General features: G+C 37.2%; 3 protein-coding genes across 6 annotated transcripts in view; 2 read left to right on the forward strand and 1 right to left on the reverse strand.

The window, feature by feature from the left end:
- Positions 1-27,386, reverse strand: part of LOC134842842 (zinc finger C2HC domain-containing protein 1A-like) — a 216,803-nt gene that overhangs the window by 185,223 nt on the left and 4,194 nt on the right. The gene's annotated exons all lie outside the window — the stretch shown is intronic.
- On the forward strand, positions 1,365-27,341 carry LOC134842441 (uncharacterized). Its single transcript, XM_063858783.1, has 9 exons — positions 1,365-1,610; positions 9,845-9,954; positions 20,794-21,026; positions 22,124-22,286; positions 25,306-25,714; positions 26,085-26,198; positions 26,612-26,680; positions 26,807-26,905; positions 27,048-27,341. The coding sequence occupies exons 1-9, from the start codon at positions 1,368-1,370 to the stop codon at positions 27,147-27,149; spliced, it is 1,542 nt and encodes a 513-aa protein (XP_063714853.1). The 5' UTR covers positions 1,365-1,367; the 3' UTR covers positions 27,150-27,341.
- On the forward strand, positions 12,010-17,867 carry LOC134841259 (uncharacterized). The gene is made up of 3 exons (XM_063857122.1): positions 12,010-12,766; positions 13,642-17,442; positions 17,596-17,867. The coding sequence occupies exons 1-3, from the start codon at positions 12,263-12,265 to the stop codon at positions 17,773-17,775; spliced, it is 4,485 nt and encodes a 1,494-aa protein (XP_063713192.1). The 5' UTR covers positions 12,010-12,262; the 3' UTR covers positions 17,776-17,867.

Below are 27,386 nucleotides of genomic sequence, written 5' to 3' on the forward strand. Positions count from 1 at the left end.
TTCTTATCTCCTTTCCAGAAGGCTGGACAAACACTGTCCCAACACCCTTCACCGTTTGCGTGAATTGCTCGGTAACGATTGTAGCGACACAATCGTTACAACTCGGAACGGTCTCTGATAATTCCCAGTTGTATCGCGTTATTTTCTCTTCGTTAATTCTATCGCACTATCGTTGTTGTTGTTTCTTTCTCGTTTTCTTCAAAAATTGCCGTTTCAATCATTTCTCGGAAGTGTGACGTCACAAATCGAATTCTTAAAATTTCTTGAATATTCTGACCTTCACGATTCGTCTAATCGTCTAAATAACGTCGCTAATCTGCTAAAACAGTCAATCTTCCAGGTCAGCTGCTATGAATTCGAAGTTGCATTTTTGTCAATTCTGGTCGAATGTCATAAGACTTTGTTTTTTCTTCCGTTTTTTCTTGACCGTTTTTCACTTGTTAATTCGGGCGTTATGTTTTTTCGTCAGTTTTCTGCCAAATATGGCCCTTTTCTGTATTTCTCAGAAATGGACTGCTGAGAATCGAATTTTCGAAATTTAAAAATTCCAGAATGTTCTGACCTTCTTTTTTTACTAATAAATGATCGTTAAAGCCTCTATCTTCGTTTCTCTAGTGCCGCAGCAGGTTCGACTGTGTCAATCCGGGGGAATGGCACATTACTTTGAATTGGCTGCAGTAGAGACATAGTTATAGGGTTTAACCTCGTTTTCCGTCGTCATATACTTCCCGGGCGAATATTATAGTTGCTAGCACTGATGGAATGGGACTTTCTGCCACCAAAGTTGTAAAAAGAATTGCATCTGAATTAAGCGTTAAGAAAGAGGACTACTGCGCAGATGCAATCCCCTTCATCAGAACCAAACATAAGGTTTGCACTCTTAAAAAGTACAGTTTTGTGTATTAGAGGATCGAAATCAGTAAAATCAAAATCTTATAGAATTGATTGATCAATAAGTACAGTGGTCGCAGGCTATCCCCCCTCAAACAAACGTGTGGCTGAAATACGCTATCTTTCAATTCATCTCCCTGCGCCATCCGATAAATTATTTTTTTTGCATAAGTTAATGTAATTGCGTTAAAGCACATCTGTTGCAGATGTATGTTTTATATATCTATTTATACTGACATTAATTTTGCCATTTTTCTGCATCTTAATGAGGTTACTTTCCTTTTTTGATTGCCCACCGATTGTTCCTTGACATGGTGTACTGTGACCGACTACTGAATTCAAGTTTCTCAGGTTCGAGAAGTATGAGAATTGGCGCGTAATTTTTTTTCATGAGGTAGTACTTATCAAGTGATAATGTAATTTAGACAGTAAATTGATTTACTATGTCACGATACTGCTAAACTTTAAGGTTTGTAATGAGCGAGACAGATAACGCCTCGTCAACTCGGAAGAGTGTCTCGACAACAGAGTCTTCGATTGTCAAAAGCAGGGAGCCTCAGTTCCCCGTGGTTCTAACTCTACAGCAACAACTTTCTACTCTCAACGAAAGACTGGGCAGTATGATGTTGATTCTGAACTCGTTGACCTCGAAGAGCAGACGAGATGAAATTAAGCTGGCAACAGATGCGATTCACGACACTGTTAATTCGTCTAAATCGGTTCGTCATAACTAATAGAATTGGTTTTTACCCCGGTTACAAAGACCAATGCGCTGTAAAATTTGGTTGGTATTCCGACTAATATCGCCTTTTTACTCCTGCGATAAGCCGGGGTATTGCAATCGGGTAATAGACATTTTTCCTTAAACAACTTTGTTCACAGAATGGACAAAATGGTAATCATTTCACTCGTTGACCTCGAAATCCGCAATTTGAAGCTGTATCACTGGAAAGAGTTAGTCGAATTAGACTGACTATCGCTTACCTCACAGACCGAGTCCGGCGTACATGGACGTCTGTCTTTTTAAACAATGAATGCACGATCAATTGCTAAATTTAATGCAACTGATTGTTTACGGTGAGAAGCATTTGCACACAAACCTTCAGTAATTATTATTATTATTATTAAAAGGAATTTATGTAACGAAGATTACAAAGGGGTTTCCCCCAGATACAAATTTACAGAAAAACGGCAACCGTTCTTAGTACAATCACAAGCTAGCTTCCAGGAGCACGAAACTTTCTCAAGGTATTTTTCACTAAAGAAGCACCAGAGAAAACTAATAAGTCTTCCTTTGAGACCAATGGGATTGAAGAAATCTATCGCTGCAGGAAGTTTGTTCACCAGTCGCGGTGCACGACACCAGAAATTGGTATCTCCTTTTGATAGACGAGAACGCTCACCATTGAATTCAAGTTTATTTTGTCTGAAGTTCATTCTGTATGCCAGATGTGCAGAATTATCAAAAACAAACTGTGACTGTGACAGAATCATGGTTGAAAGACTCCAAGCACGAATCAACTTTTTATGAAATCTCAGGATACACAATTTTCCGCAGAGACAGAACAAAAAGGTGGTGGTGGTATCATGACGTACATTAAAAATGGTATTGGGGGTTTTTCAGCGCATAAAACCAAGTTTCAACAATCTTGGGTATCAAATAAACGACAGCCAGTTTAAACGCACATCGTACTTGGTAGTGTAGTTATATCACCCTCCTGTACCAGGCTGTGAAGAAAAAGATCTCGTAAATGACATATCACAGAACACCATGATTATGACCGAGGAAATTAGAATCAATTACATTTTAGTCGTCACCGGTGATACAAACAGACTGGATCTCTCAACTTTTGTAGAAGATTTTCAGTTAACAAACGTTGTCGTTGAGTCAACAAGAGGAGACCGAGTGTTCGACGTGATGTTGACAAATAGACCTCGTTATTACTCAGTCGACGTGGTCAACTCAACCGTTCAGAGTGACCACAAAACTATCTATGCTAAACCGACACAACTGTACCATGTCTCTCCTATCAGACGTATGCATCATTTTCTTGACCGTCGCCGTCAAAACAAGGAAGCTCTCCAGAAAGCAATACTGGGAAATAATTGGGCAGTAGTCCTGGAACAAGATCTAGACAATGCGTATACACAATTGACTGTAAATGTACTTGCTGAAATTCACAAGAATATTCCAGTTATAAAAGTGAATATGTCCGACAGAGCTCCACAATATGTGTCTCGGTTGATAAAAACACTTCTCAAACGGCGTGCCCGATATTTTAGACAAAGTCGCCTCAGAGATGCCAACAATCTTTCAGATCGAAAAGGGAATCTAATTGCTAGAAACAGAGCTAGTGAATTAGCAAAATCATCACACGGCACTCAAAAATGGTGGCAAAAAGTGTAAGAAGTTGTTAAACCTGCTTACGAACGCCTGGACAAGGTGCGAGCTGAATGAGCCCCAATTGCCACTGCAGAAGTGCATCGTGCATTGAAACGGCTGAAGAAAACGGCTAGTGGACCCGATGGACTACCACTGTGGTTCTTAAAAGAATATGCTGACGATTTCAAATCAATAATAGCAACAATTTTTAACAGATTGATTATCGAATGAAAAGTTCCTATTCTTATGAAATCTGCTAATATTTTACCGCTTCCGAAGATAAACAACCCCAAAACATGTGACTATCGTCCTGTATCAGTTACCCCTGTTGTGGTCCGTTCGTTAGTGCATTATTGTTCAAAAATACTTGGTACCTATCAAAGTGTCCAATCTCTCCAAATCGCAGTTCGCATTCAGGAAAGGAAGCTCCACTGAAACCTGCCTTCTGAATATACAGCACCACATACGTGAGAAAGTAGACCGAAAACAGTGCAGGTAGGTGCGGACGTTCCTAGTTGATTTTTCCAAAGCGTTTGGTTTAGTAAAACACAGCCTTTTGCTCGATAAAATCGCCAAATTGCCCTTGACACCAGCCGTTTTCAACAGGTTTGTAGATTTTCTTGCGGGTCGCCAGCAAAGAGTTATTTTCAACGGACAAAAAACGACCTTCCTAAGTACCAACAGAGGAATTCCACAAGGTACTGTTAGCGGAACTTTGCTTTATGCTTTTTTCGTTGACGATTTGAAGCCAATAAACGACCATGTTAGATTATCCAAGTATGCCGACGACGGTACTTCAACGGTTCCGGTGTATTCCGGCCATGCAGATTGCTCACGGGAAGAAGTAGAAAACAGCCAAACTTGTTGCCAGAGAAACGCGATGAAATTGAATTTGATCAAAACAAAGGAAATCTTGTGCTTTTTTTTTCAAACGGTGTCCTGAAAAACTCACCCGACTCCTTGTTCAATAACGAAAAAGTATTATCGGCCAAGCTACTTGGATATCTATTTCAGTATGACTTGAAGCCACGGATCCATTTGAAAATGATTTGGAAAGAAATCGCCCGGAAAATGTACTTACTACGTCAGCTTAGAAAGCACGGTATGCAGACATGCTGTTTACAACTTTTTTTCGAGTCCTGGATCACCAGCCGGTTAACATACGGTGCCACGATCTATGGAAATGCATCTGGTACCGGTATGTCTTAAATCGACAGGGTACTGAAAAATGCACACATTTCACGCTATTCAAGAGAGGAACACACATTGCACGATATAATCACAGAGAGAAAAGCTTTTGCTCCAAAAAATTGAAGAAAATGGGTCACACTTTTTACAAGGCATGTTACCCGTACCGCGAGAAGGTAGTAACAGTCCCCCACTCGTGAAAGAACTTGTTACTTGGTCTCCAAGATCTGCACGGAATCCTTCAAAAAATTGTTTTTAAATAGGCACTTGTTTTCGTATTTTAACTCCAGTCGTTTTGTTACTAGAGCACATTATTTTTTATTTAAGATTTGTCTTGTCTTCAATAGCACTGGTTAGTGTAGTGTGTAGTAGTTGCATATTAGTTATGGGCTTGGGTTCCTGTTAATAGTCCTTGTTTTTTTCGATTAATTTTTTTGAGGTAATATGCGATGAGTGATTTATTACTTGAATATGAAATTTCGCAAAAAAAATTTAAATAACTTTCTAATCACTTGAAAAAAAGAAAAAAATTTTAAAATTTCATATCTTTTTGTTTTCTTTTCTCAAAATTGGTTCAAATTTTTGCTGTTTTTGGTTGTTCGAGCGGTTAAATCTTTCTTATTCTATTTGGTGCAGATAAAATAGCTCATTAATTGCACATTTTTTTCAGCGGAAAATTGCCTGCTTTTTTGTCGGCTTAGTTGCCGTAGCACCAAATCTAACCAAAATTTGGGCATTTTTAAATCAAATGGAAATGCATTTCAATGTATTCCGATTTTGGGCAACAAAATGACTTCCAAGAAGTTTCGTCAATTTTTTTTAGCTATTGTTTGATTTTTTTTACATGCTATTCATTGAAAATTTCCATTGAAGGTTACTTTCTTTATAAATTCAAGAAATGCTTTGTGCATTTGGTGCAGTTGTAACACCCATGCTTGAGACAACAAATCACAGAACTTCGATTCCTGTCGGTTCCTGTTTTTTGTGGAAACTGAAAGTTTTCGAATATTTTAGACTTTTCTGATTTTGATCGGTTTTTAGGTCCCGAAGAAAGCGCCGGTTTCTTTTTTTTGCCTTTTGAAAGCTCTTTGTAATTTCGTAATGTTTCTAATAATTCATTTAATTTTGTTCCAGAAATAATTTTTAAATCTAACAAAAAAAAACGATTTTTTATAAAATTTCTTCCGTTTTTTTATTTGTCATTTCATTTGCTGTTTATCATAATCATTCATTTTAGCATTGCAGGTAGTGCGAAGCTCCGGTTCGCTTTTCTGGAAATCTTTAAATTCGCGCGTTATTTGATTAAGCGTTGGTAAATCAATTGCCGTAGAGAACAAGGTTTTTATTATTTCTTCTAGAACGATAGTGACTTCTTGAGTAAATCTGTCAGTACCTCGTTTTTTTTTAAATAGGGTCAATTAAAATGGGTCTTTTTGTCATGCGGCGGTACGTGCACAGGTTGGATAGGGCCGTACCAACGCTATAAAAAATACATAGGAAACATTTAATGAATAAAATTGACAATTATGCGACGGTACCTGCACAGGTTGGATAGGGCTGTACCAACGCTATTTAAATACACCGGCAAAATTTTATGAATCAAAATTGTCAATTAAAAATACCCTCCTCGGTTCTAGCACATGTAGAATTGTCTATGTTGGATGTATTTTTGAGTTTTTTGCACCCCTTAAGGCAGAGGCTTGCACTCCTCAGAAGTGCAAAGCTTGTTTTTGTTCTTATAAAGATTATTGTCCGAGTATGATTCGCTCCGTTTTTCGCTTAGTTCTTCTGCTAGTTTCTGGACGGTTTTTGTAGAGCCTGGTGCTGCTCCTCCGGTACACGCAAAAATTAGTGAACAAAGTTGCTAAGTTCCACATCCAGAAGTCCTTTTTTGGTATTTTAATGTCTTGACACTCATGATATTAGTGGACGTCAGATATAGTTTTAGGGCAGGTTTTAGCATGGGGGTTGATAATTTTTACATCGAAAAAGGTTTGGATGAATCGTCATCCCCAGGGTCCATTTGCCTTGATGTCACGTCGAGCGTCATCTTCTGTAGTGGTTGTTCTGTTGTGAAAGCTTTCGCCTTCCAACGGTTGAAATTTCGGCTCTATTGCAACATCATGGCATGCTTCGTCCTGGAGTGTCGCAAAGGTATCGCGATTTTCTTCATGTCTTAGGTGAGTGTATCCACCTTTGGGACAGGGTAGTTTTAGGGTCGTTTAGTGTATCCACCTTTGGGACTTTTTTCAGCATAGAATAGTAACCTAAACCCGAACTTAAGCAAAAATTAACAAGCAAACGTACTTCATCGTTTGTACACGGAAGTTCATATCGGTTCATAAAAAGTAAAGTGAAAGTTTTGCTTCTGTTTTCCCATTTCTGGGAAGGAACTACGATCATGTTTTTCCCTCGCAATTTGAGTATACTCGATGGGATCAAGTGTACTATCTAGCACTCTGTATCATTTTATAGCTATCTAGAAACCAAACAAATGATTGAAAGTTTTTGAATTTTTTTCAAGTTTCCGATTTCGTAGCAGCAAAGATTGAATAGTTTAGGAAGCCTTTTCTACGTTCTACTTGTTCAAAGGGCTGTAAGTGCGTGTTAAGCGCTAGTTATTTTTTATTTTACCCTTATTTGATGATCGCTAGTGAAGTTTGTAAACAAAATTCGGACTTTTTATTATTTATATGGACTTAGTGTCAAAAACACATGGGTTATTGATCTTTTATGTCATAAAGCAAGAATTTAGAAGGCTTCAGCTTTTTGCAGTACAGTCACTTTTCATCCGCCTCGTGCAATGTTTTTTTAAGCTTGCGATTAGTAAGTGTTAATAAATTGGGATATAGCTTTTTTTATTAATAACTTGTGGAACAAAATCAGTTGAATGATTCGGTAGACTGGCATCTAAAAGGTTCCGTTTTTAAGCTTTTTGAATATTGATATTCAATTTATTAGTGAAAAACCGTTAATAAGTTGTCTGATTATGTAGTTATTTAATGATGTTTATAATTTAGCTAGAAATTTTCACTTGGACAAATTCTAACAACGACACCAGTTGGACCAATTATTGAATAAAACTCTTTGCAATCCCCGTTTTTACGCTTGCGATTAGGAAGCGTTATCAAATCGGAATGTATACTTTTTCGGACTAACAACTAATTCAACAAAATCAGTTGAACCCCAATGTAGCTGACTGGCTCAATTTCATGAGAATTCAAATTTAATTACTTGGTGGGTACTAGTTACGATATGGTAGTTTCAGGTGGGACTTGAAGTTTCTTACAAAATCAGTTTTTCGGCTCAACTGGTGTCTGTTTAAAGATTGTCGGCCTTGTTTCCACTTCGGGCATGTTTGCCTAGAGTTCCTGTTTGATAAAAACAGGTATTATGAAAGTGTATGGGGTTGAGTTGTTTTATTTTATTTTTTTTGAGACGCTTTGGAAAATTTATATAACTTTTACAGTTTTTTTAACTCTTCTACCGATTTTCAAAAAAGGGTTATTCAGAGAACGACCGTCTGCATAATTGTGTTCCTGTATAATCCTCTAGTTTTCTTTTTGCTTTACCCCTTTGCCTACTGCCTTCGAAAAAGTCTGTGGGTGTAATATTTGAGCGATATATTTCTTCGTTTTCTCAAACTAACCTGCCAAATCAGAGATTTTGGTTTCCATTAACATAACGGATTTGAAAAGCGCCGCTTTTTTAAGCGGCTTCTTCCGGACTTTTTCACTTAAAGTTATGGCCATCGGAATATTCAGATATTTGATATTTTTCTACCGTTTTTTGAATCTTTTTATTTTTCTCGAAAATTTGCGCAAACCTGATTTTGTGGGTTTAATTCAAAAACAAAATGGCTAACGGGAAGCTCCTTTGCATACGCGACTATACCCAAATTTTTTGACACTAAAACTATGACCCTCGGAACTCAAATTTTTTTGACACAAAAACTATGACCCTCGGAACTCAAATTTTTTTGACACAAAAACTATGACCCTCGGAAGTCAAAATTTTTTGACGGTTTTTTGAACTTCTTCTGAGAACTACCCTGCCAAACCTGGGGTTTCGGGTTCAATCGAGTTTACAGTTAGGGTGATTTTTTTCTGCAGAAGCGGCTACGCGCATTATTTTTTAAAACAAAAAGCTATGATTCTCGGTTTTGTCAACTTTCTTATTTATTGACTGTTTTTTGGACCTTTCTCGAAAAGTATCCTGCCAAATCTGATAGAATAGGTTTAATCGATATAACAGGTGCTTAGAAATTACTTTTATAATTTGCTGTGCATTTTTTTATTAAAGAAAAAAGTTATGATCTTCAAAGTAGTGAAAATTTCGAAACTTTGAACGTTTTTTGGAAGTTTTTACCCTACTCGAAAATTACCGTGCCAATTCTCACGTTAAGTTTTCACTCGGAAAGCCTGGTTTTAAGAATCTTCTCGACTTCATTAGCCATGACCTGCTTTTAGCAGAAAAAACTTACGGATTTTGTAAAGTCAAGTTTTTGTATTTTGACCGTTTTTTTTAGATATAAAACATAAATTTCAATCAAATGAAGGGGTTGCACGAATTTTTCCTGCCGAAGCAGCTACTCCTTAGTTTTTTTGCACAAATTTTCCACAAACGGCATTTTTGACCTGTTTTTTTAAATTTGCCTGCGGCGCAGAAAGTTTGGCCAAAACAGCGTCTTTTTAGTGTTTAGGAGAGCTCGGAAAATCAATTTGGTCGACCTAAAAAAAGGTCAACATTTTTCGAAAATTTTTGAAAATCCGAAACCCCCTCCCCCCCCCCACCCCCGAGAAAATCCTAGATCCGCCCCTGGCTATGACCATAATTATGTTTATGCTTATGTTTTATTGTCTTAGTGACCCAATTTAGCGTCACTAGAAGGGAAAATAGATTTAATCTTTTTGTGTTTCTGGAGGGCGGGCTAAAAAAAACTAGTTTTATCGGCTTGAATGTTTCAGTACTTTCTCAATGCCGTGTTTCTGAAATTGATTTTTTGTTGTTGTGGAATTTCTGCTTGTTAAATGTTTCTGAATACTTCTTTAACGTCGGAAATTTTTTTGATGGACTCGTTTTCCTCAATTTAACATCACTCGACACAAAATTGCTTATCGACATGTTTTTAATTTTTTTCGACTTCGTGGCTTTCATTTTTTTTTTTCGATTTAGTGGCTTTTCCTCCATTCCTTCTGCTAGCTTGCAATGCTAAGTTTTTGGTATCGCAAGTGCTGCCAAACTGATTTCACTGATATTGGTTTTTACCTTCTTTCAGTCGGTAATTAGTTTTAATACCTTCCCCTGCTCAAAAACTTTCCTAACCCTAGAGAATATTTTGCTACTTGCTTAAGCAACTGGCTATTTTTTTCTTGTTTCCAGCTGGACCAAATGCTAGTATCAGATTCGAAGTTTATAATGCGGGAGTTGGACGAGCTCTTACTCAAAGAAGACGAAAAAGACTCTGCCGTTAAACTTCGTAGACAACTCAGGTGAGAAAATATTCCATCGTGCTTACGTTTGACTCAATTTGCAGCAATTAATTAACCTCTATCGAAAAATTTAGAATGAAAAATAATTCTGTTAAGAGATGCTTTTTCGGGAAATATTTTATTTGGAATTGAAATCCATTCTCAACAAGCATTTGAGTGCTTCTATAGAAGGAGCACTCAAGACTGTTGATTGGAACGTTAATGTCTACTTAAGATGCTGCATGTTTTTTCATCATTTGTATGTTTGTTGATGTGTATCTTAGATAAGTGTCAATAAACGAGGGGAAGACATTTGGTTCGGATGTTTTTTTCAGGAAATAGTCTTATAAGTTGTTCACGCTCAAATTTGATATTTCGTTGTTTGACTTTTTGATTTCTTCAAATTCCTTGGCTAAAAGTTCAAATCAAATTCCTTGGCTAAAAGGAAGATAAATTGCGTTCTCAAATTACGAAACTGCAAATGGCGCAAAAAAATGTAATTGACTTGAAGTTTCCAAAGTGAATGTCCGTTTTTTTGAGATTTCCCATACGAATAAAAATTTTGTCTATCGATCTATCTCTCTTCAAATGGCGCCAGTTTTTACCAAAAATGTCAATAATGATGGTTATTGACATTCAAAGAGCTCTTTGAAATGCGAAAGTTGAAAATTAGTGTCTTTTTCCGGTCACCTTGATTTTGTTGATGATCCACAAATTGTCTGTTGGCTATATTAGACGAGTATTCCAAAAATCTATAGTTTGGGTGTGCGGGATCTTTGATTTCAAACGGACCGAATGCCTGAAAATTATGTAAGTCAATAGGAAATCTGGAAGAAATACGCTGGAAAATCAGTCAGTTCCGATTGAAAAGTTAAGCTCATACGATCCTTCTGTCATGAGAATACCCCCTTATCACTAGTCGAGATGTTTTTAGAAGACGATGAATGTGGTGAAGACTTGGTGATTTTTTCTACAGGAAAAGTTTAAATTTAGTTTACGCTCAAGTTTGGTTTTCGGAGTTTGACTTATGATTTTTTTTCAAGTTCAATTCTTTTCATTTGTTAAAAGGAAGGAATTTATACTATCGAACATCAAAGTTGTAGCGGTCACAAGAAAATGGATTGATTTCTAAATTTAAAGTAGATTTTATTATTCAGATTTCCAAGCTGAATAAAAATTTACCAACTGATCCAGTTTTCTAAATGGGTTAATTGTATCAAAAAAATGCTTGTCTTAAGTTTTGAAATTCAAAGAGCTCTCGAAAAGAAGTCAGTACTTTCCCCCGTTTTCTTGTGTTCATTGGCTCTTTTCAAACCGTCTGTAGGCTTTGCTGAAGTTCATAAGGTGCGGAAAAATGTTTGTAAATAATTTCCAGATTTTCAAACATTAAATGGCGGAATGAGTGAAATAACTTGGCATGCACTTCACTCTAGGTTTATACTAAGCTTAATTTATTAAGAGTAATGAACGTAGTGAAGACTCTTATATAGGTCTTGCTGATTTTTTTTTGTTTTTTTTTTTAGGAAAAAGTCTTAAAATGTGTATAAAAGTCTCTAATAACTACAGATGTGCATTCATGCATATTGATGCTTTTATGAATGTACTTAGGAATGTATGCATTTTTTGAGTTCAATTGAAACTCATCCGCTGAACGTGACGTAAATAGCCTTCTCCAAATACGAGCGTGGAAATGGCGCAAAAAAAAAAACGAACGATTTCTAGTTTCGAAAGTGAACTTTACTTTTAGATATCCAGCGGAATAAAAACTTTATCTGTTGATCCAGTTTTCTCAAGTTGGGTTAATGTTATCCGAAAAGTGCCAATCATAAATCGTTATAGAAATCAAAGAGCTTAAAGGGCATCTATTTTTTTCTTTGAAACCGAAACTTTCTATTAAGTCAGTGTTTTTTTTATGTTTACTTGCGTTCATTACTCTTTTTCCAATCTTGGCGATTGGCTAGGTTTCTAAATTACTCGTTGTTGAATTAGTTATTGGTGATCGTTCTGTCTGCCTGATGCGTCTTACAGAACAGCATTTTTTACTTTATCTGCTGGTGGTGAGCGTTGAATGTTTTCAAACTGTTATGAAAACGTGCGTTTTTAACTAAATACATTTAAAGGTGTTGGTTTTTGTATGAATTTTTTATACAATCAAAAACGACGTAAACGTGTATCAAACTCATGTTCAATTGAACCGCGTTGTGTTCAGTTTTTGGTTGAAAAAGAAAGTCAAATTTTCTGTTTCCAAATGAAGAGTTTCCAAATTTTTGTCAATAGATCAGCTATTTTATTATAATTCATTCATTACTCTATAGTTGAATAACTCACTATGACCCTCTCAGATCGCAGTCGATCTAAGCTCTCCCTTTTAAAGCAAATTACCGACGAAATTTTGGCCGATGACGAGTTAAATCAATCAGCGGCTAGTGGAGTCCCAGCTTTGCCTTTATCCGTAAGCGAAATTGAAGAAAGCCATCGTCAAGTTGCGCGCTCTGCTGCTTGGGATCCTTTTGAAAGCGATGAAGACTGGGAACAAGTGGTTCACACAGGAGCGAGTGCTGACGTAATCGCTGATGTCATAGCTAATCTGATTGAGAAAGGAGAAAAAGCATGTGAACAACTGTCGAGCAAAAGTGGGCAGTTTTGGGGGAAACTGGAGGACGCGGAGGAACGGGCGAGGTACTTGTTGGCGAAGAGACACAGAATAAGGGCTAAGATGGAGTACATGGAAGATATGGTGAGCTACGGCGTGGATGATCTGAGTTTTTTCCAGGGACGAGATGAGATGAACTATGGAATCACGATGCTGAAACTGGAGGAACAACTCAATCAGGTCAGTCTTATTTTGCATTAAAATATGCTGCACTAAAAAGATATGTCAGAATAAGATATGCTGCGTTAAAAAGATATGTCGGAATTAGGCTCTTCTACTGTTTCATCGCCACGTTTTTGTACATGAACACTGATTTTACTGTGTAACCATTGGTTTTACGAAGTTCAAGTTGTACATGGGGACATGTTTTGATGTTCTTATAATTGCGTAATGCCAATTTTCATGACTACATGGACAAAAATTGACACAGAAAATGGCAAATGGGAGAAAGGGGGGGACGGTAGAAGAGCCCAGAATTCTTGATTCGTGTGAAGTTTTCAGACAATTTTCCTACTAACACTTTTCAGTTTATCTAAATATTAGCTATTGTATTCGAAAAGATACCCCTAACCAGGGGCGGATCTCGGATTTTTCGAGGAGGGTTTTCAAAAATTTTGTCTTCCTTTTTTATAGATCAACCAATTTGATTTTCCGAGCTATCGAAAAGCACTGGAAAGAGACCATGTTTTGGCCAAGTTTTCTGTGCCGCAGGTAAAATTTTGAAAAAAATGGGCAAAAAAATGCGTTTTAGGCACTTTTTAGAAAATTTTGACTGAAAAATTGCGTTATTTCGGCGCGCGCTCCCCGCTAACAATTAGTATATATTAGCGCCCTAAGAAAATTTTTATTAGGGTCCGTCACCAAAAATGGATATCTCAAAATAGTACAAAGGGGGACCCTTGGGTGGGTCGGTAGGGGGTCGAATCCCTGAGGGGTGAGGACTTCCCCCCTCCAATCCGCCCCTGCCCCTAATGTAAGACTAATTCTGAAAATCATAGCACCGTAAGGTTTTAGTGAAGAAAAAGATTGATGAAGTTGATAGCCGTTTTTTTAAGGTTAACAGTCAGTTGAAGAACTATCGCATCAACATGTCTAACATGGAACACAGTATAGACGCAGCTCAGCGTAGTGCTAAAATGGTTCTAGTCCAAATGCTCAAATTCATCAAAACTCCAAATGATCATCCTATGACAACAAATGTACACATAGAGAAGCAGCAACTAGTGCCTGTGTTCGCTAATTTAGTAGCATCATTGTTCCGAACGACGCGAACCGAGTTCGATATTCACACGTGCAGGGTTGTGGACGGAGGAATTGGGATCTTCCTGAACAAATCGGGAAGTATGCATACCATTCTCCATGTGAGGAATGACAACATCTTTGCATCTGGAGCTGCGTCAGATATTTTGTTCAAACTAATAGGTCATTGCGTGTGTTTTGGAGCTAAAAGGGGGATTTTGTTCACAACAGAGCAGCAGACAACATTGAATACGGACTGCTACAAAATCATTCAGTCGGCAATAGATCGGGATGTTCAAATTATTTGTGTGTTCATTGAAGAATTTGCCAAAGAATTGCCTTCAGATTCAGCTGTTGTGAAGGAATTGTTTAAAACATTCAAACACTTTCTCGGTCATCCAGTGTTCAAGGTTCCGGTCATAAGAAGCGCACCACCAAAGCCAAAACCGATACCGAAGCTCAAGAAAAAGCAGCCCAAACCGATTGAACCTCCTCCACCGCCACCTCCAAAACCAGCTCCGACCCCACCACCTCCGGTAGTTAAAAAGAAAAAACCGATAAAACCAAAACCGGCCCCGAAAAAGGAAACCCCTCCTCCAACACCGCCTCCTCCGGTGCCGAAACCTGTTGAGAAAAAGCCACCGAAACCCGTTGAGAAAGTGGTTAAACGAAAACCTTCGGTAACTCCAAAACCGAAAGAAGAACCACCGAAGAAATCAGTAATGGAGCGATTAAATCCGACCGCGCCTAAAGACCCGCCCGAATTTACAGACGAGTTCGCTGATAAACCGTGTCACGGGACTGTCAAATGGATTCAACCATTTGACTCGGAAACTGATGCCAAGGCCTTGCGAAAAGCTATGAAAGGCTTCGGAACGGACGAAAAAGCGATCTATAACATATTATGTTATCGGGCCAATGAGCAACGACAAGCTATCGCTTTGAAGTACAAATCGGCGTTCGGAAGAGATTTAGTTGAAGATTTGAAAAGCGAGCTGAGTGCTAATTTTGAGGATATTATTGTTGGACTGATGAAGCCGATCGCGGAATATGACGCGTGCGAGTTGAAAAAAGCAACGAAAGGTTTAGGTACCGACGATAGTTGTCTGATTGAGATTCTCTGTACAAGAGGCGACAAGGAGAAATCAGAGATCAAAGAAATATACAAAACGTTGTTCAAGAAGAGCCTGGAAGATGATGTAATCGGAGATACGTCTGGAAACTTCAAGAAGCTCCTGGTGGCGATGATAAATGCGAAGCGAGAAACCACCCAGACTGTGGATCTCTCGAAGGCAAAAGAAGACGCCAAGATCCTATATGACGCTGGAGAGGCGAAATGGGGAACAAACGAAGAGGCATTTATAACTATTTTTGCCACGAGAAGTCCGCCTTACCTTAGAGCAGTCTTCTCACAGTACAAGGGGCTGGCCAACAAGACGATAGTCGATGCCTTGAAATCTGAAATGAGTGGAAACTTTGGAAAGTCTCTGAAAACACTAGTCGCCGTTATAGAAGACCGCTGCACGTATTTCGCGGAGAAGCTGTACAAGTCTATGAAAGGACTAGGAACGAAAGATTCAGACTTGGTTAGAATTGTGACCTCAAGATGTGAGTTGGACATGGTTGAAATCAAAGAAGCTTATCAAGCAAAGTATAACGACTCTCTAGAGAACATGATTCGCGGGGATACCTCAGGTGATTACAGAGCTACTCTATTGGCTCTAATATCTGACCAATCAGGTGTCAACGAGGGTGTGTCAATGGAACCGGACGAATGGGTTGATGCCTCGCAGTACGAGGATCACCAGGAATATTCAGGTACTGTGACAGAGTACGAAAACTTCGATGCAGAGCAAGACGCAACGTTTTTGCGAAAGGCGATGAAAGGGCTGGGAACTGATGAAAGTATGATTATTGGAATCTTATGCTTGCGAAATAACAAGCAACGTCAAGATATAGCTTCGAAATTCAAGACGCTCTACGGACGAGATTTGATCGAAGACTTGAAGAGTGAATTGTCTGGGGACATTGAGAACTTTATGGTTGGATTAATGAGAACAGAAGCTGATTACGATGCAAGTGAGATCAAACGAGCTGTTAAGGGTCTGGGAACCGATGATGATGCTTTGGTCGAGATTCTCTGTTCAAGAACAAACGCCGAAATTGATGCTATGAAAGAAGCATACGAAAAGTTGTACCAAACAACAATGGAGAAAGATGTTAAAGGGGATACTAGTGGAGATTACCAAGCTCTAATGATCTCAATGGTTACTTCAGTTCGCGAGGAGGGTCCTCAAATTAATTTGGCTCAAGTAAGAAGAGACGCAAAGGCCTTACTGGATGCAGGAGAACTAAAGCGAGGGACAGACGAAGAAGAATTCAATCTAGTTCTGGCTACTCGATCATTTCCTCACTTAAAGGCTATGTTTGACGAATATAGGAAACTGGCGAACAAAGACTTGAGCGAATCCGTGTCCTCAGAGATGTCCGGAAACTTCAAAAGTGGACTGAAAACTATCATCAAGTGTGTATGTGGGCGATCAAATTATTTCGCTGAAGTAATCTACAAGAGCATGAAAGGCTTGGGAACCGACGATCAGACGCTGGCGCGTGCAGTCATAAGTCGAAGCGAGAAAGATTTGGTTCAGATCAAAGAAGCTTTTCAAGCGGCCTATAGCAAAACAATGGAAGAATGGGTGAAAGACGATACGGGCGGAGATTTCCAGGCCGCTTTGTTGGCAGTTGTTGCTGGAGAGTTGCCGAAAGATTTCAAGGAGCCAGAGGTTGAGCCTGTTGATCCGCCAGAATGGATCGATGCTGCGCCGTACAAGCTGGAATACACCCAAACACCGGTAATCAAAGAAGCTACTGGAGCGGATTTGGACAAAGATGTCCAGACGTTGCGAAAGGCTATGAAGGGTTTCGGAACTGACGAGGACGCAATTATAGGCGTAGTATGTGCAAGGAATAATGCTCAAAGACAAGTGCTAAAGGAGAAATTCAAACAAGCATTTGGAAGAGATCTTCTGAAGGACCTGGAGAGTGAATTAAGTGGCAAATTGGAAACAATTATTCTAGGATTGATGGAGTCGAACATTCATTTCGACGCTCAACAGATCAAAAAAGCTGTGAAAGGATTCGGAACCGACGATGATTGCTTGGTCGAGATTCTCTGCACAAGAACGAATGAAGAATTATCAGCTATCAAAACAGCTTATCAAGCAATGTTTAACAAGTCGATGGAAGCTGATGTCAAAGGTGACACTTCCGGAACATTCCAGAAACTTCTAGTCTCTTTGATGAACGCAGCCAGAGATGCCGAGCCGGATCAGCTGGACAAATCAAAGTGTAAACGGGACGCAAAGATTTTGTTCGACAGTGGAGAAGGAAAGCTGGGCACAAATGAGGAAGAGTTTGTCAAGATTCTGGCTACGAGATCTTACGCGCATCTGAGATGTGTGTTTGAGGAGTACAAAGCCTTCTCAGGTGGAAAAGATTTGAGTGATTCAGTTTCTTCAGAGTTTTCTGGTGACATCAAGAACGGACTGAAGACAATTGTGGCGTGTATCAAGAACAGACAAGAGCATTTCGCCAAAACTCTCCATAAAGCTATGAAGGTAAATATATTTCTATCTTGCGAAGTTCCGTAATTTTTTCAAACCAACTTTAGAACCATTTCTACTCTTAAAGTTTTGAGCTTGCCTGTGCTTGATTTGTTTCTCGTATGTCGAATATTTTGCACATTCAGCTCACAAATGATGTCTTTTTAGGGACTGGGAACAAATGACAAAGTGTTGATGCGAGTTGTTATTTCCCGAGCAGAAGTTGACCTCGTAGAGATTAAAGACAAATTCCAGTCAATTGCAAACGAGCCACTAGCTAAAATGGTCGAAGGCGAAACTAGTGGCGACTACAAGAAAGCTATGCTCACGATCATCAGTGGAAACTAAATTTGAGGAGAAGTTAATATTCTGGAATTGGCAAATTCTATTACACTGAAATTTCGAAATCTATCCATTGTTTGTTAAATATAAAATTTACGTTTTTTAAAAACTTTTTTGAGCCTGGAAGTTTTGGATTGAATTTCAGAGCTTATGTATCCAAATATATCTCTCTTGAATGAACTTTGAATAATTTTCACTAATCTAGGAACCGTTTTTCGATTTTATCAGAATTGTTAAACTTGCGGTCGTAGTGTAATAGTACGACTACGGCTTTTCTTTTTTTTCTTTTTGAATTTCGCAATTATTGGTGCCACTTTTGGGGCGCCTTTGCGGTATTTGGTAGCATCTGCTTTGACATTCAATAAGTAATAAAGTAACTCAGTTGAGGCTATTTTGTATCAATGAACCGAAATAAGCTATTTCTATGCAGCAGTGCAAAAATGAAAGTTCCCGTTTAGAAATTTTCCTTCTCACTATATCCGGTATTTTTTGAAATGCATAATTTTTTCATAATTTGTCGTCATGCTTTCCAATTTATTACATGCAAAGTTAGCGTAGACGCCTTTAGTTTAGTATATTCCTAATTATTACATGTAAAATTTGTGTCCAATAAATGTGCTACTTGCCACGTAGCATTGGCAATGTCTTAGTATATGTAGCTGCTTTGTTTTTGGCTAGTGTTAGTAAATTGTCAAGGGCCCGTGGCTGTGGGAACAACCTCTATCTAGCCTTAATGAGTGACAAAATGCCGCCAACGCACTGTTGTTATTTACATTCGTGTTATATTACGGGAGTCAAAGAATTTAAAAGATAAAAATAAGACGGTTGCTATAAAAAGGAAATGAGAAGGAAATTTTTTCTTTCAGATCTGGAAGTTTAGACGGCACTGCTAAGGAAATGAAAGGGCTCAAAAATAATTTCTCAAGAAGTTTCACAAGTACAAAAAGGAAAATAACATGACAATACCTATCACATAATCAATGTATGTGATCATAAAACATTAAATCAGATTCTTACACGAGAGTTCTGAAATAGATAAATTATGCACAAATGATATGTAAAAGTTACGTTCATTTTTTACACAAATTTCGGCTAATAATGCTTTTTTTTGTTCCAAAAAATGTCCAAACTGATAATTGTTTTTTAATCGTTTGTTTTTGGCGTTGAGTAAACGCAACTTTTTTTCTGTGGAGGTGAGGTTTTTTTCAATTCTTCCTCAGTTACTCATAAAGATGGGTGGCTTCTTCCATTTTTATCTATTCAGGAAGCATGTCTTGATTCGCAGGCGTTTGTTGTTTGGAGATGTGGCATATTTGAAACGTTCCACTTAAAAATTCCAATTCTAAAATACAAGCTTTTTCGACATAATTGACCCAAATTTGATTTTAGGAATGAAATTTTCAGTCTTCGGCACAAGCCAGAGTGCTAAAACTTGCGATCTTATAGCCCATTGGCTAAAAACCTAGGCTGAAAATTTTGCGACAAAGTTACTGAAATGTTGATTTTTTTTGGAAAATGGCCTGAGTATAATAAAAGAAAACAGCCGAAATTATAGAATTCTGGCATCACGTTTTTCACGGCGGCAATGAAACCCGTCTCTTAATTGGTTATAATACAACTTGTTTGGAAATTTTCGACTAAAAAATTGGCATTTTTTATCAATTCTTTCCAACATTTTTAGTAAGCTCCCTCGGTTTTTTCGGTCATTAAAGCCCATAATGATGGAATTTTGCGGTCTTGGAGTACACTGAAAATAGCCTGATTTTATAATACATTCAAATTTTTAGGCTTCTCCCGAAGTAACTACTATACCTGAGAAAACAGCATTCCAAGTTTCCAAATGGCCAGAACCTGTTTTTTTTTCACACGGAGGGTAAACCATTTCAAATATGCGGTAAGTAATTTTATGTGCTGTAAGCAAGTTTCATTTTAGTTGAAAGGGTTATTGGTTTATTCCGTGCTTTTTACACTTGCGTCATCTTAGTGTATTATTAAGAAACTTCTTTTTTTCTAATCTAAGTCGCAAAAATTAGTACCACTTTTTGAGCACTGTTACAGCTTTTTGATAGCATGTGCTTTGACATTCGAATAGTAATAAGTTAACCCAGTTGATGCATTTTTTAATTCATCAAATGAGCCGGAAAAAGCTTCTTGTTTCAATCAACAACTAATAAAAGCTCGATTTTTAAAATTTTATAACTCAATATATCTAGCAATTTTTTGAAATGCATAATTTATACATAATATGGCTTTATGCTTTGCAATTTGTTGCATGCAAAATTGTGTCTATTTGTATTTGGTGCCACTTTTGCTGAATGGTATTGGAAATTTATTAGCATATGCAGCTGCTTTATTCGTGACTAGTGTTTGCCGGTAGTTAAGCTTGCGTGGCTGAGTGGTTAGTGCGTGAGACTCGAAATCTCTCGATTGGAGTAGACTGCAGATTGAATCCTAGACCTAGCCGAATTTTTGCGGATTCGGGGCGTTTTTCTATTTTTTTATTGATTTTTATAGAGCTGCTATTTCTCGTGTTCTCGCTAGTGTTTGCGAAGCGAAGGTTCACTTCTGCGTTAAATTCACTAACACTGTCTTCCTTTTTTTTGTTTTCGACAATTTTGTTTTCGACTTATGGGACTTAACCAATTTTTGATGGCTTAGTTGCCGCTTGATTATATTTTTCATTATAAATGCATAAAAATCTACAGCTGGAAAGAGCTTGAAAGTTTTTAATCATGCCTATTTTGTCTGCTCGTGGAAAAGTTGTGTGATTATTTTTCTATTCGTTCAGAAAGGGTTTTTTGTTTTCACACGTTGGTTCGCATATCATCTTACAAACTAGCTGGACATGACGGTCGTTCAACGGAACCAAATTTAGGAACTAGGTTTGTTTTCGACCATTTTTCGTTTTTTTTAGCAGGCCCTTTTGTTAGTAGCCAAACCTACTAACCAAATGTGTACTAACTAAGAAGCCTATTTAGCAATTTAGTGTAATTAATAAAATCTAAAAAAAATTTGATTGTTTAGAGCTTCAGGCAGCGGAGAAGACGTCGACGGTCTGCGAAAACAAATCGATTTCCTCTCATCTCAGCTCTTAGAGGCGCAATCGCACAAACTGGTTTTGGAAACGAGATTGGGAGAGAAAGAAAGAAATATCGAGCAGACTGAAGATGCACTGGCTAACAGTATGGCAGACATGAAGCACGTGAGAGCAGAAGCTCAGAAGAGCTTCCTGAAGCATGATAAGAGATCTAAGGAGGGTTCGTGTGCATTGTATATCAACTCGTGTTTAGCAATCATTTTCGATTGTAGAAGAGAACGATTTAATTTTTTTATCATTTGGTTATTTTCTGGCTCTAATAAATCTTCGATTTCAATTTGCTGCATTCATGTTTGGAAAACTCGGAACGGGCGGATCTAGGAATTTCTTATTTGCCATATTGTAGAATTGTTTTTTTTTTTTTAGTTTTGATCCTATATAGTTGCTTTTAGTGTTCTGATTTACCTCTGCTTGTAATTTTACTAGGCTTGACTTCGTATATTTTCTTTTTTTTTGTTATTTTTTGTTTTTTTATTGCCTATGGTTTCGGCCTATTTTTTATCGTCTCAGTGGCCTACTTTTGGAGTCGTTTCAACGGAAACACATTTTAAATTCTCACCTGTGAATCGTACACAATGCTAAAAATTTTAATAGAAATTATAGAAATTATAGAAAAAATTTAATAGAAGTTTTTCATGACAATAGTTTTTTTTTCGGCTCTTTTGTTTTTTCCTTTTTTGACTTGATATGTTTCGGCCTATATTATATCGTCTAATTGGCCTCATATTACGTCTTTCGACGAGCGAAAAAATTTTGATTGTGCGTGTATGTGTTTTTAGCGTGAGGGAACTTAATTTTGATTTTTTTTCGGCTTTTTGTTTTTTTAGGCTTATGAGGTTTCTGCCTAAATCATATCGGCTTAGTGGCCTCATATTGTTTCATTTGACGAGCAAACAAGGTTTTTGAGTGTTTGTGTTATGAGGGCGAGTGGGACTCTGTAACTTTTCATAAGTCTTTTTGATTTTTATTTAAAGGTATTTTTGGCTTTGTTAACGCTTTCAAATCCCGTTTTGACGCGCGCTCTCCTTCAAAATTAGAATATATTGGCGCCAAGCCTAGAAAAGTTTAAGTGTTGATCGGACGAAAATGAATATTATAAAATAATACCAAAGCGTCCGCACCCTCCCCTAAATCCGCCCCTTGATCGGAACTAAGCGTTTTTCTTCAATATTGGAGATCAATTGGTTTGTTTCTCGAGCAATTCCAAAAAGTGTGTACGGAATAATTGAAACTTATTGCGTGTTCGTTTGAGTGCAGCTGAAAGTAGAGTGAAGTCTATTTCATCTGAGTTGAAGAGGGCGAACGAGATGGCGACCAAGTACAAGTCACTTTACGAGAATGAGAAACGGAGGGGAAGAAATGGAGGAGCCAATGGCAGTTACATGGGTACTGAGGGAACACATTCACAGCGAAAAATTGGGTAAGAAAGCTGTTTTTTTTTTCAATGTCTATAGTCTTAGCATATTTGAAACTCTTATTTCTTGCTTCCACCAAATTTTTAGGCTTCTGGGTTACGATTTAAAGTTTTTGATTTTGAATTTTTGCGTTAATCAACTTTTTCTCACAAACTAGCAAGGATTTGAGCTTGTTTTATCAAAATCATTTAAATAGCCAATTAAAATCATTTCAAAATCAAGGCGCTTATTCGCACATGTGGCATAGAAGTAACGCACATGCCTGCGGAGACAAAGGTACAGGGCTCGAATCCGGCCAGGAACTTTCTGCGTGCCAAAAAATCTTTGTCGGTTTTTGTTTGTCTGATAAGGTTTTGTCAACTTGTTGCCTTATCATTGAACTAGCCCGATAATTGAAAATAATTTCACCCTAATCGGGTTCTCTGCAAGTAATTGCGTTTCAAGAGTTTCTCATGTACCTTTTTGAAATTTCATTTAATTTGACTATTTTGTTTTTTTTTCAGGAGAGCAATAATTAGAGCAAGAAAAAATTAACGTGTATGCTTTTTATCGGCTCAGTGGCCTAATTTTGGAGCCATTTCCACGGAAACACATGTTTTATTCTCACCTGTGAATCGTACATAATGCTAAAACTTTTAATAGAAAGTTTTTCATGACAACAGTTTTTTCGGCTCTTTTTTTTGACCTGATACGTTTCGGCCTATATTATATCGTCTAATTGGCCTCATATTGCGTCTTTCGACGAGCGAAAAAAGTTTGTTTGTGCGTGTATATGTTCTTGTATATGTTAGGGGACTTAATTTTGACTTTTTCGGCTTGTTGTTTTTTAGGCTTATGAGGTTTCTGCTTAAATTATATCGATTAGTGGCCTCATATTGTTTCATTTGACGAGCTAACAAAGTCTTAGAGTGTTTGTGTTTTGAGGGCGAATTTTCATGTCTTTTTGATTTTTTATTTCGGCTTGAAGGGTTTCTGGCACGGTAGTTTTGACTTTGTTACCGCTTTTTGGCTTTGATGCGTTATCTTCTGATGCTAATTTCACTTTCTACTGTCTTGACATGTTTTTGTATTAAAACTAGCCTTATTCATTTCGATAGATCTTGTTTTTTCGACATTTTCATTTTTTTCGTTTTCTTTTTTGCTTAAAAGTTTTTTGTCGGCCTAAATGGTTTTGTTAATGTTTCATTAGCTCAGTGGCTTAATTTTTCATTGTCAAATGTAAGTATATACTTGTATCTTTTTTCGTGTTTCCGGAATACGGAGGGCGTGAAACTTAAGAATTTCAAATTTTATTAGCTCAAGATTTTGTTTTGTTTTCGGCTTAACTGACGTTTACTTACTGTAGTCGGCTCAGTTGCCGTTCGGAAATTGTTTCTGAATTCTTCTTTAACGATAGTGGTTGTGTTGCTGGACATATTTTTTCAAAGTGAGCATCATTCGAGACAAAAATATGGTTTTTGTAGGATGTAGTTATTACCCTTGCGATAAGCAAGGGTATTATAATCGGGTACTAGACTTTTTCCGTAAACAATCTTGTCCACGGGATCTTCACTTCTTCTAGAGGATCTTCACATCTACTGGATTTTTCAAATTTAAATAAAAGTACTATCTTTTAAGTAGTAATTAGTTCACGCCCGTTTCAGATGTAATTATCTTTTCAAAAATAATTTTCAAAAATAATCAGCTCATGTTTCGTTTTTTAAACGCCATTTTCTGGTAGGGTTTTGTTAGCTTAATTTTTAAAGCATGGCTTTTGTTCCAATTTAAAAAGTTTTTACTATAACTTACTAATATCTAAATTTACTATGTCTGATTTTGAGTTTTTTCATTTTTTTTTTTCGTTTTTTTTTTGTTATTCAAATGGTTTCAGTTTGTTTTATCGTCTTAGTCAACTTATTCATCGTAATATCGAGGGAAAAATTCATCCGTTTGGGATTATGTATTTCAATTGGGTGGGTCGTAAACACTTTGAATTTTTATGAAATTTTTACGACAACAGTTTTTGTTTTCGTCTCAACAGGTTTCGAACCAATTTGTCTCGCGTTCACTCGGTAAGTGCTTCCTATTTTTAAGGGCTGTAAACGAACTTCATCCCATACAAATATGAGTTTTGTTGTGGTAATTTTCCAATTTTTGCCAAGTTATTTTTTCCAACATAATTTTTCAGAATTTTTTACTTTTTTTTGTCTTTTTTCAGTCACTATTTTGTACCGCTATGTGTGATTTACATCGCAAATGTTGCGAAGCTCAACTTTGCCTCTGTGTTGTGAAATTTTCTCTTTTCTCGAATCGGTGGCTTTTATTTCAGTTCATGCTTGCAGCATTGCAATATTATGTTTGCTTGGTATCGCAAGTTTAAGAAGTTCTGCTTCATCTCTGTGTGAAAAAAAAACTTTATCGCTGCTTTTTAATTGTTTTTTACGCTGTAATTCTGACACATTTTTCTGTATGGCTCAGCTTTTTTGTACAACACCACATTGCAATAAGCTTTTCTTGACCGATGATTATCGGCTTCCTCGTTTTTGACTGAAGCTTTGTGTTTAGTTACCGAATTGTAAATTTCCTTTATGTGAGTTATTACTATTGCAAAGAACTAAATGAAACATTGGAAGGATTTTTTTTGACAATTGTTAGGATTTTTTTTGACAATTGTTCGTGGCATTTTTGCGATTTTGGCATAATGTTTGTCTGAATAATCATTGTTTGAAAGTCAACTCATAGCTTTTAGTTTTAACCTCTTCCCGGTGAAACGGTTTAGTTCATAAGAAACTGATTTTGTTCTTACTTGGAAGTTTCAGCCGATCTATATCATGCGCTTTAGATGCAACGCTGAGCGAGTTTAATTCAAACTAAATAATAGGGTGTGGCGTTTGAAAGGAAGGGGAATGGATGTTTGTTAACTTGATCGTTCCGATTTTTAAAAAATGTGCGAGCGAAATAGCCTTAAACTTTGGCTAAGCATTTATACTGAGAAACTATTCATTTATTGAAGTTCAATAAGCATTGGAAATTGTTACCTATTAGAAATTTGGGTCTGCAACAGCGCAATCAATCCCCACCCATGGTCATGGCTCGACAGGATTCAAATGAGGCTCTCAGATCAAGGGCATACACCGCCCCGAGTCAGCGATACTCTGACATCAAGCCTCCACCGATCAATATTGACTCTCCGGATGGCGCAAAACCAGAGGAATTGGAAGAAAAAGTTGCAGGCGACGAGAACCGAAAGAAGTCGGATCAGCTTGAAGTGCCGAAGGAAGAAGAGAAGGGTGTGGAGGGTGGGGATCGATCCTTAGGTCCTAGGGCGACGAGCCAGCAGGCGGTGAGAAAGAAGCACTCGCCGAGGGGACACAGTCCACAATATGTAACAGCAGAGGAAGGAGCGGTGAATAAAACATGTCTGAAAGTGGAAGATATTATTCGAAAGAATCACGTAAGTTCCTGGTTTTTATAATCTTTTTATCCATAATTCTTCCAACCTCTTTTGTTTGTGCCCGAGTAAAATTTTTCTGTCATTTTTCTTAACAAATTTTCACTAATATATCATTTTATAGGTTGTGATTCCAAAAGGTAAACTGTTTGTCTGTATTCACATTTTGTTCATTTCCTTTCTTATCATCTTATGTATAAGAAATCATCCTTTGATTATCAAGCTTTAAGCATTTTGTGTTGTGCATGAACATTTTAAAATCATATAGGCATACTCAAACTCCTTCTGAGTCAGAATTTACCAGAAACTTTGAAATGTTTTTTTTTTACCGTGAGAAGGAAGTGGTAGTGGTAAAATGTGACGTGTGTTACAGCAATACCTGGAGGAGGCTGAAGAGCGGGACAATGAGGTTAAACTGTGGAGGTCTCTGTTTGTGGATATGACTGACAAGCTGAAGGCATACAATGCAGAGATGATGAGATGTCAGGTGTGTCACTTGGATGTTAACTCTAAATGAATTTTTGTGTAATCGTGTTACCGTTAGTTCAATCGAAGTAGTTGAGTTTTTATTAGATAAACATGAGTTAGCTGAAATTCTTTCCGAGAAACTTTTGTTTCAAGATTTTTCGGCAAAAGATTATCTGAAATACCATTGAGCAAATACGATAGCACTGAAACGTTATTGAACTCTATACAACGTTGGCGAAATTCGCAAGTTATCCAAATTCTTCTTTGGGCCTGAGACCAAAATGATCAATTGAACAGCTTTGCTCTAAATATGGTACTATGGAAAAAGTGTTCTGCCAGCTCTAAATTTCCGAACTCAAATTAAAACATGTGATATTAGAACGGTAGTCTGATTATACACTAGAGCCTATGTCTCAAATTGAAAGTGTTTAGGGCGAAGTTTCCACTCTACATGAAGAGCGAATGGACCTAAAAGCTAGACTTCAGAAGGAACAGAAAGACGTCAGTAGTTTTTAAATTTGATTTTTCCAATTCCAAGCCCGGAGAAGCGTTAGGCAATTCCATCGTATAAAAAATTCTGCCGTTTTTTTATTTAAATTTAAACAGTGTCTTATTTTGTTTCTTTAGAATGCTATCATGCGTAAGGAATTGGAGAAACACGCAAACTCCTTCATTGAGTACAAGAAGCTACAGTTCCAACTATCAGAGGAAATCAAATGGTCCAAGGTAAACTCCAGGCTCTTAACAAAATTAACTTAAGTTGTTTTTGAGTATTGTATTATTTTTTCTGGCTGTGATGTCAATTTCACAAAAAGTATTTATTAATTAGCACTAAAGCATAAATAAATTCACTGTCTCATGTTTCAAGCTGAAACCTTTGGCACCAACGAAGATTTACAGCAAGTCCAGACCAAAGAGCTTCAGTAAGTCGCGCTCAATTCAAGTCGAAACTTGGGCTGGAGGATCTTGAATTTAATTTAAAACCTTCCTGAATTTGATTACTAACGACTCAATTAATGATATGTACAAATCTGTATATATGAATTTATGAATATAGATTGTAGAAAAAAATTGTAGATATAATAAAATTGCTTTGAAATAGAACAGGTGGCATATACATTTTTTCATTAGAGCAGTTCTTTATCTCAAATTGTACAAAGTATAAACTGTATATATAGTATGTACCTAGTTTAAGATGTTATGAAAA

This window comes from Symsagittifera roscoffensis, chromosome 3 (assembly GCF_963678635.1).
Source record: "Symsagittifera roscoffensis chromosome 3, txSymRosc1.1, whole genome shotgun sequence".
NCBI lineage: Eukaryota > Metazoa > Xenacoelomorpha > Acoela > Convolutidae > Symsagittifera > Symsagittifera roscoffensis.

Bases quoted from the DNA above. Each gene is read 5' to 3' on its own strand.
- LOC134841259 (XM_063857122.1), top strand. From the start codon at position 12,263: ATGACCCTCTCAGATCGCAGTCGATCTAAGCTCTCCCTTTTAAAGCAA. The intron at 12,767-13,641 runs GTCAGTCTTATT...CGTTTTTTTAAG, and splicing joins TGGAGGAACAACTCAATCAG to GTTAACAGTCAGTTGAAGAA. The intron at 17,443-17,595 runs GTAAATATATTT...ATGTCTTTTTAG, and splicing joins CTCTCCATAAAGCTATGAAG to GGACTGGGAACAAATGACAA.
- LOC134842441 (XM_063858783.1), top strand. From the start codon at position 1,368: ATGAGCGAGACAGATAACGCCTCGTCAACTCGGAAGAGTGTCTCGACA. The intron at 1,611-9,844 runs GTTCGTCATAAC...TCTTGTTTCCAG, and splicing joins CTGTTAATTCGTCTAAATCG to CTGGACCAAATGCTAGTATC. The intron at 26,199-26,611 runs GTGTGTCACTTG...GAAAGTGTTTAG, and splicing joins CAGAGATGATGAGATGTCAG to GGCGAAGTTTCCACTCTACA.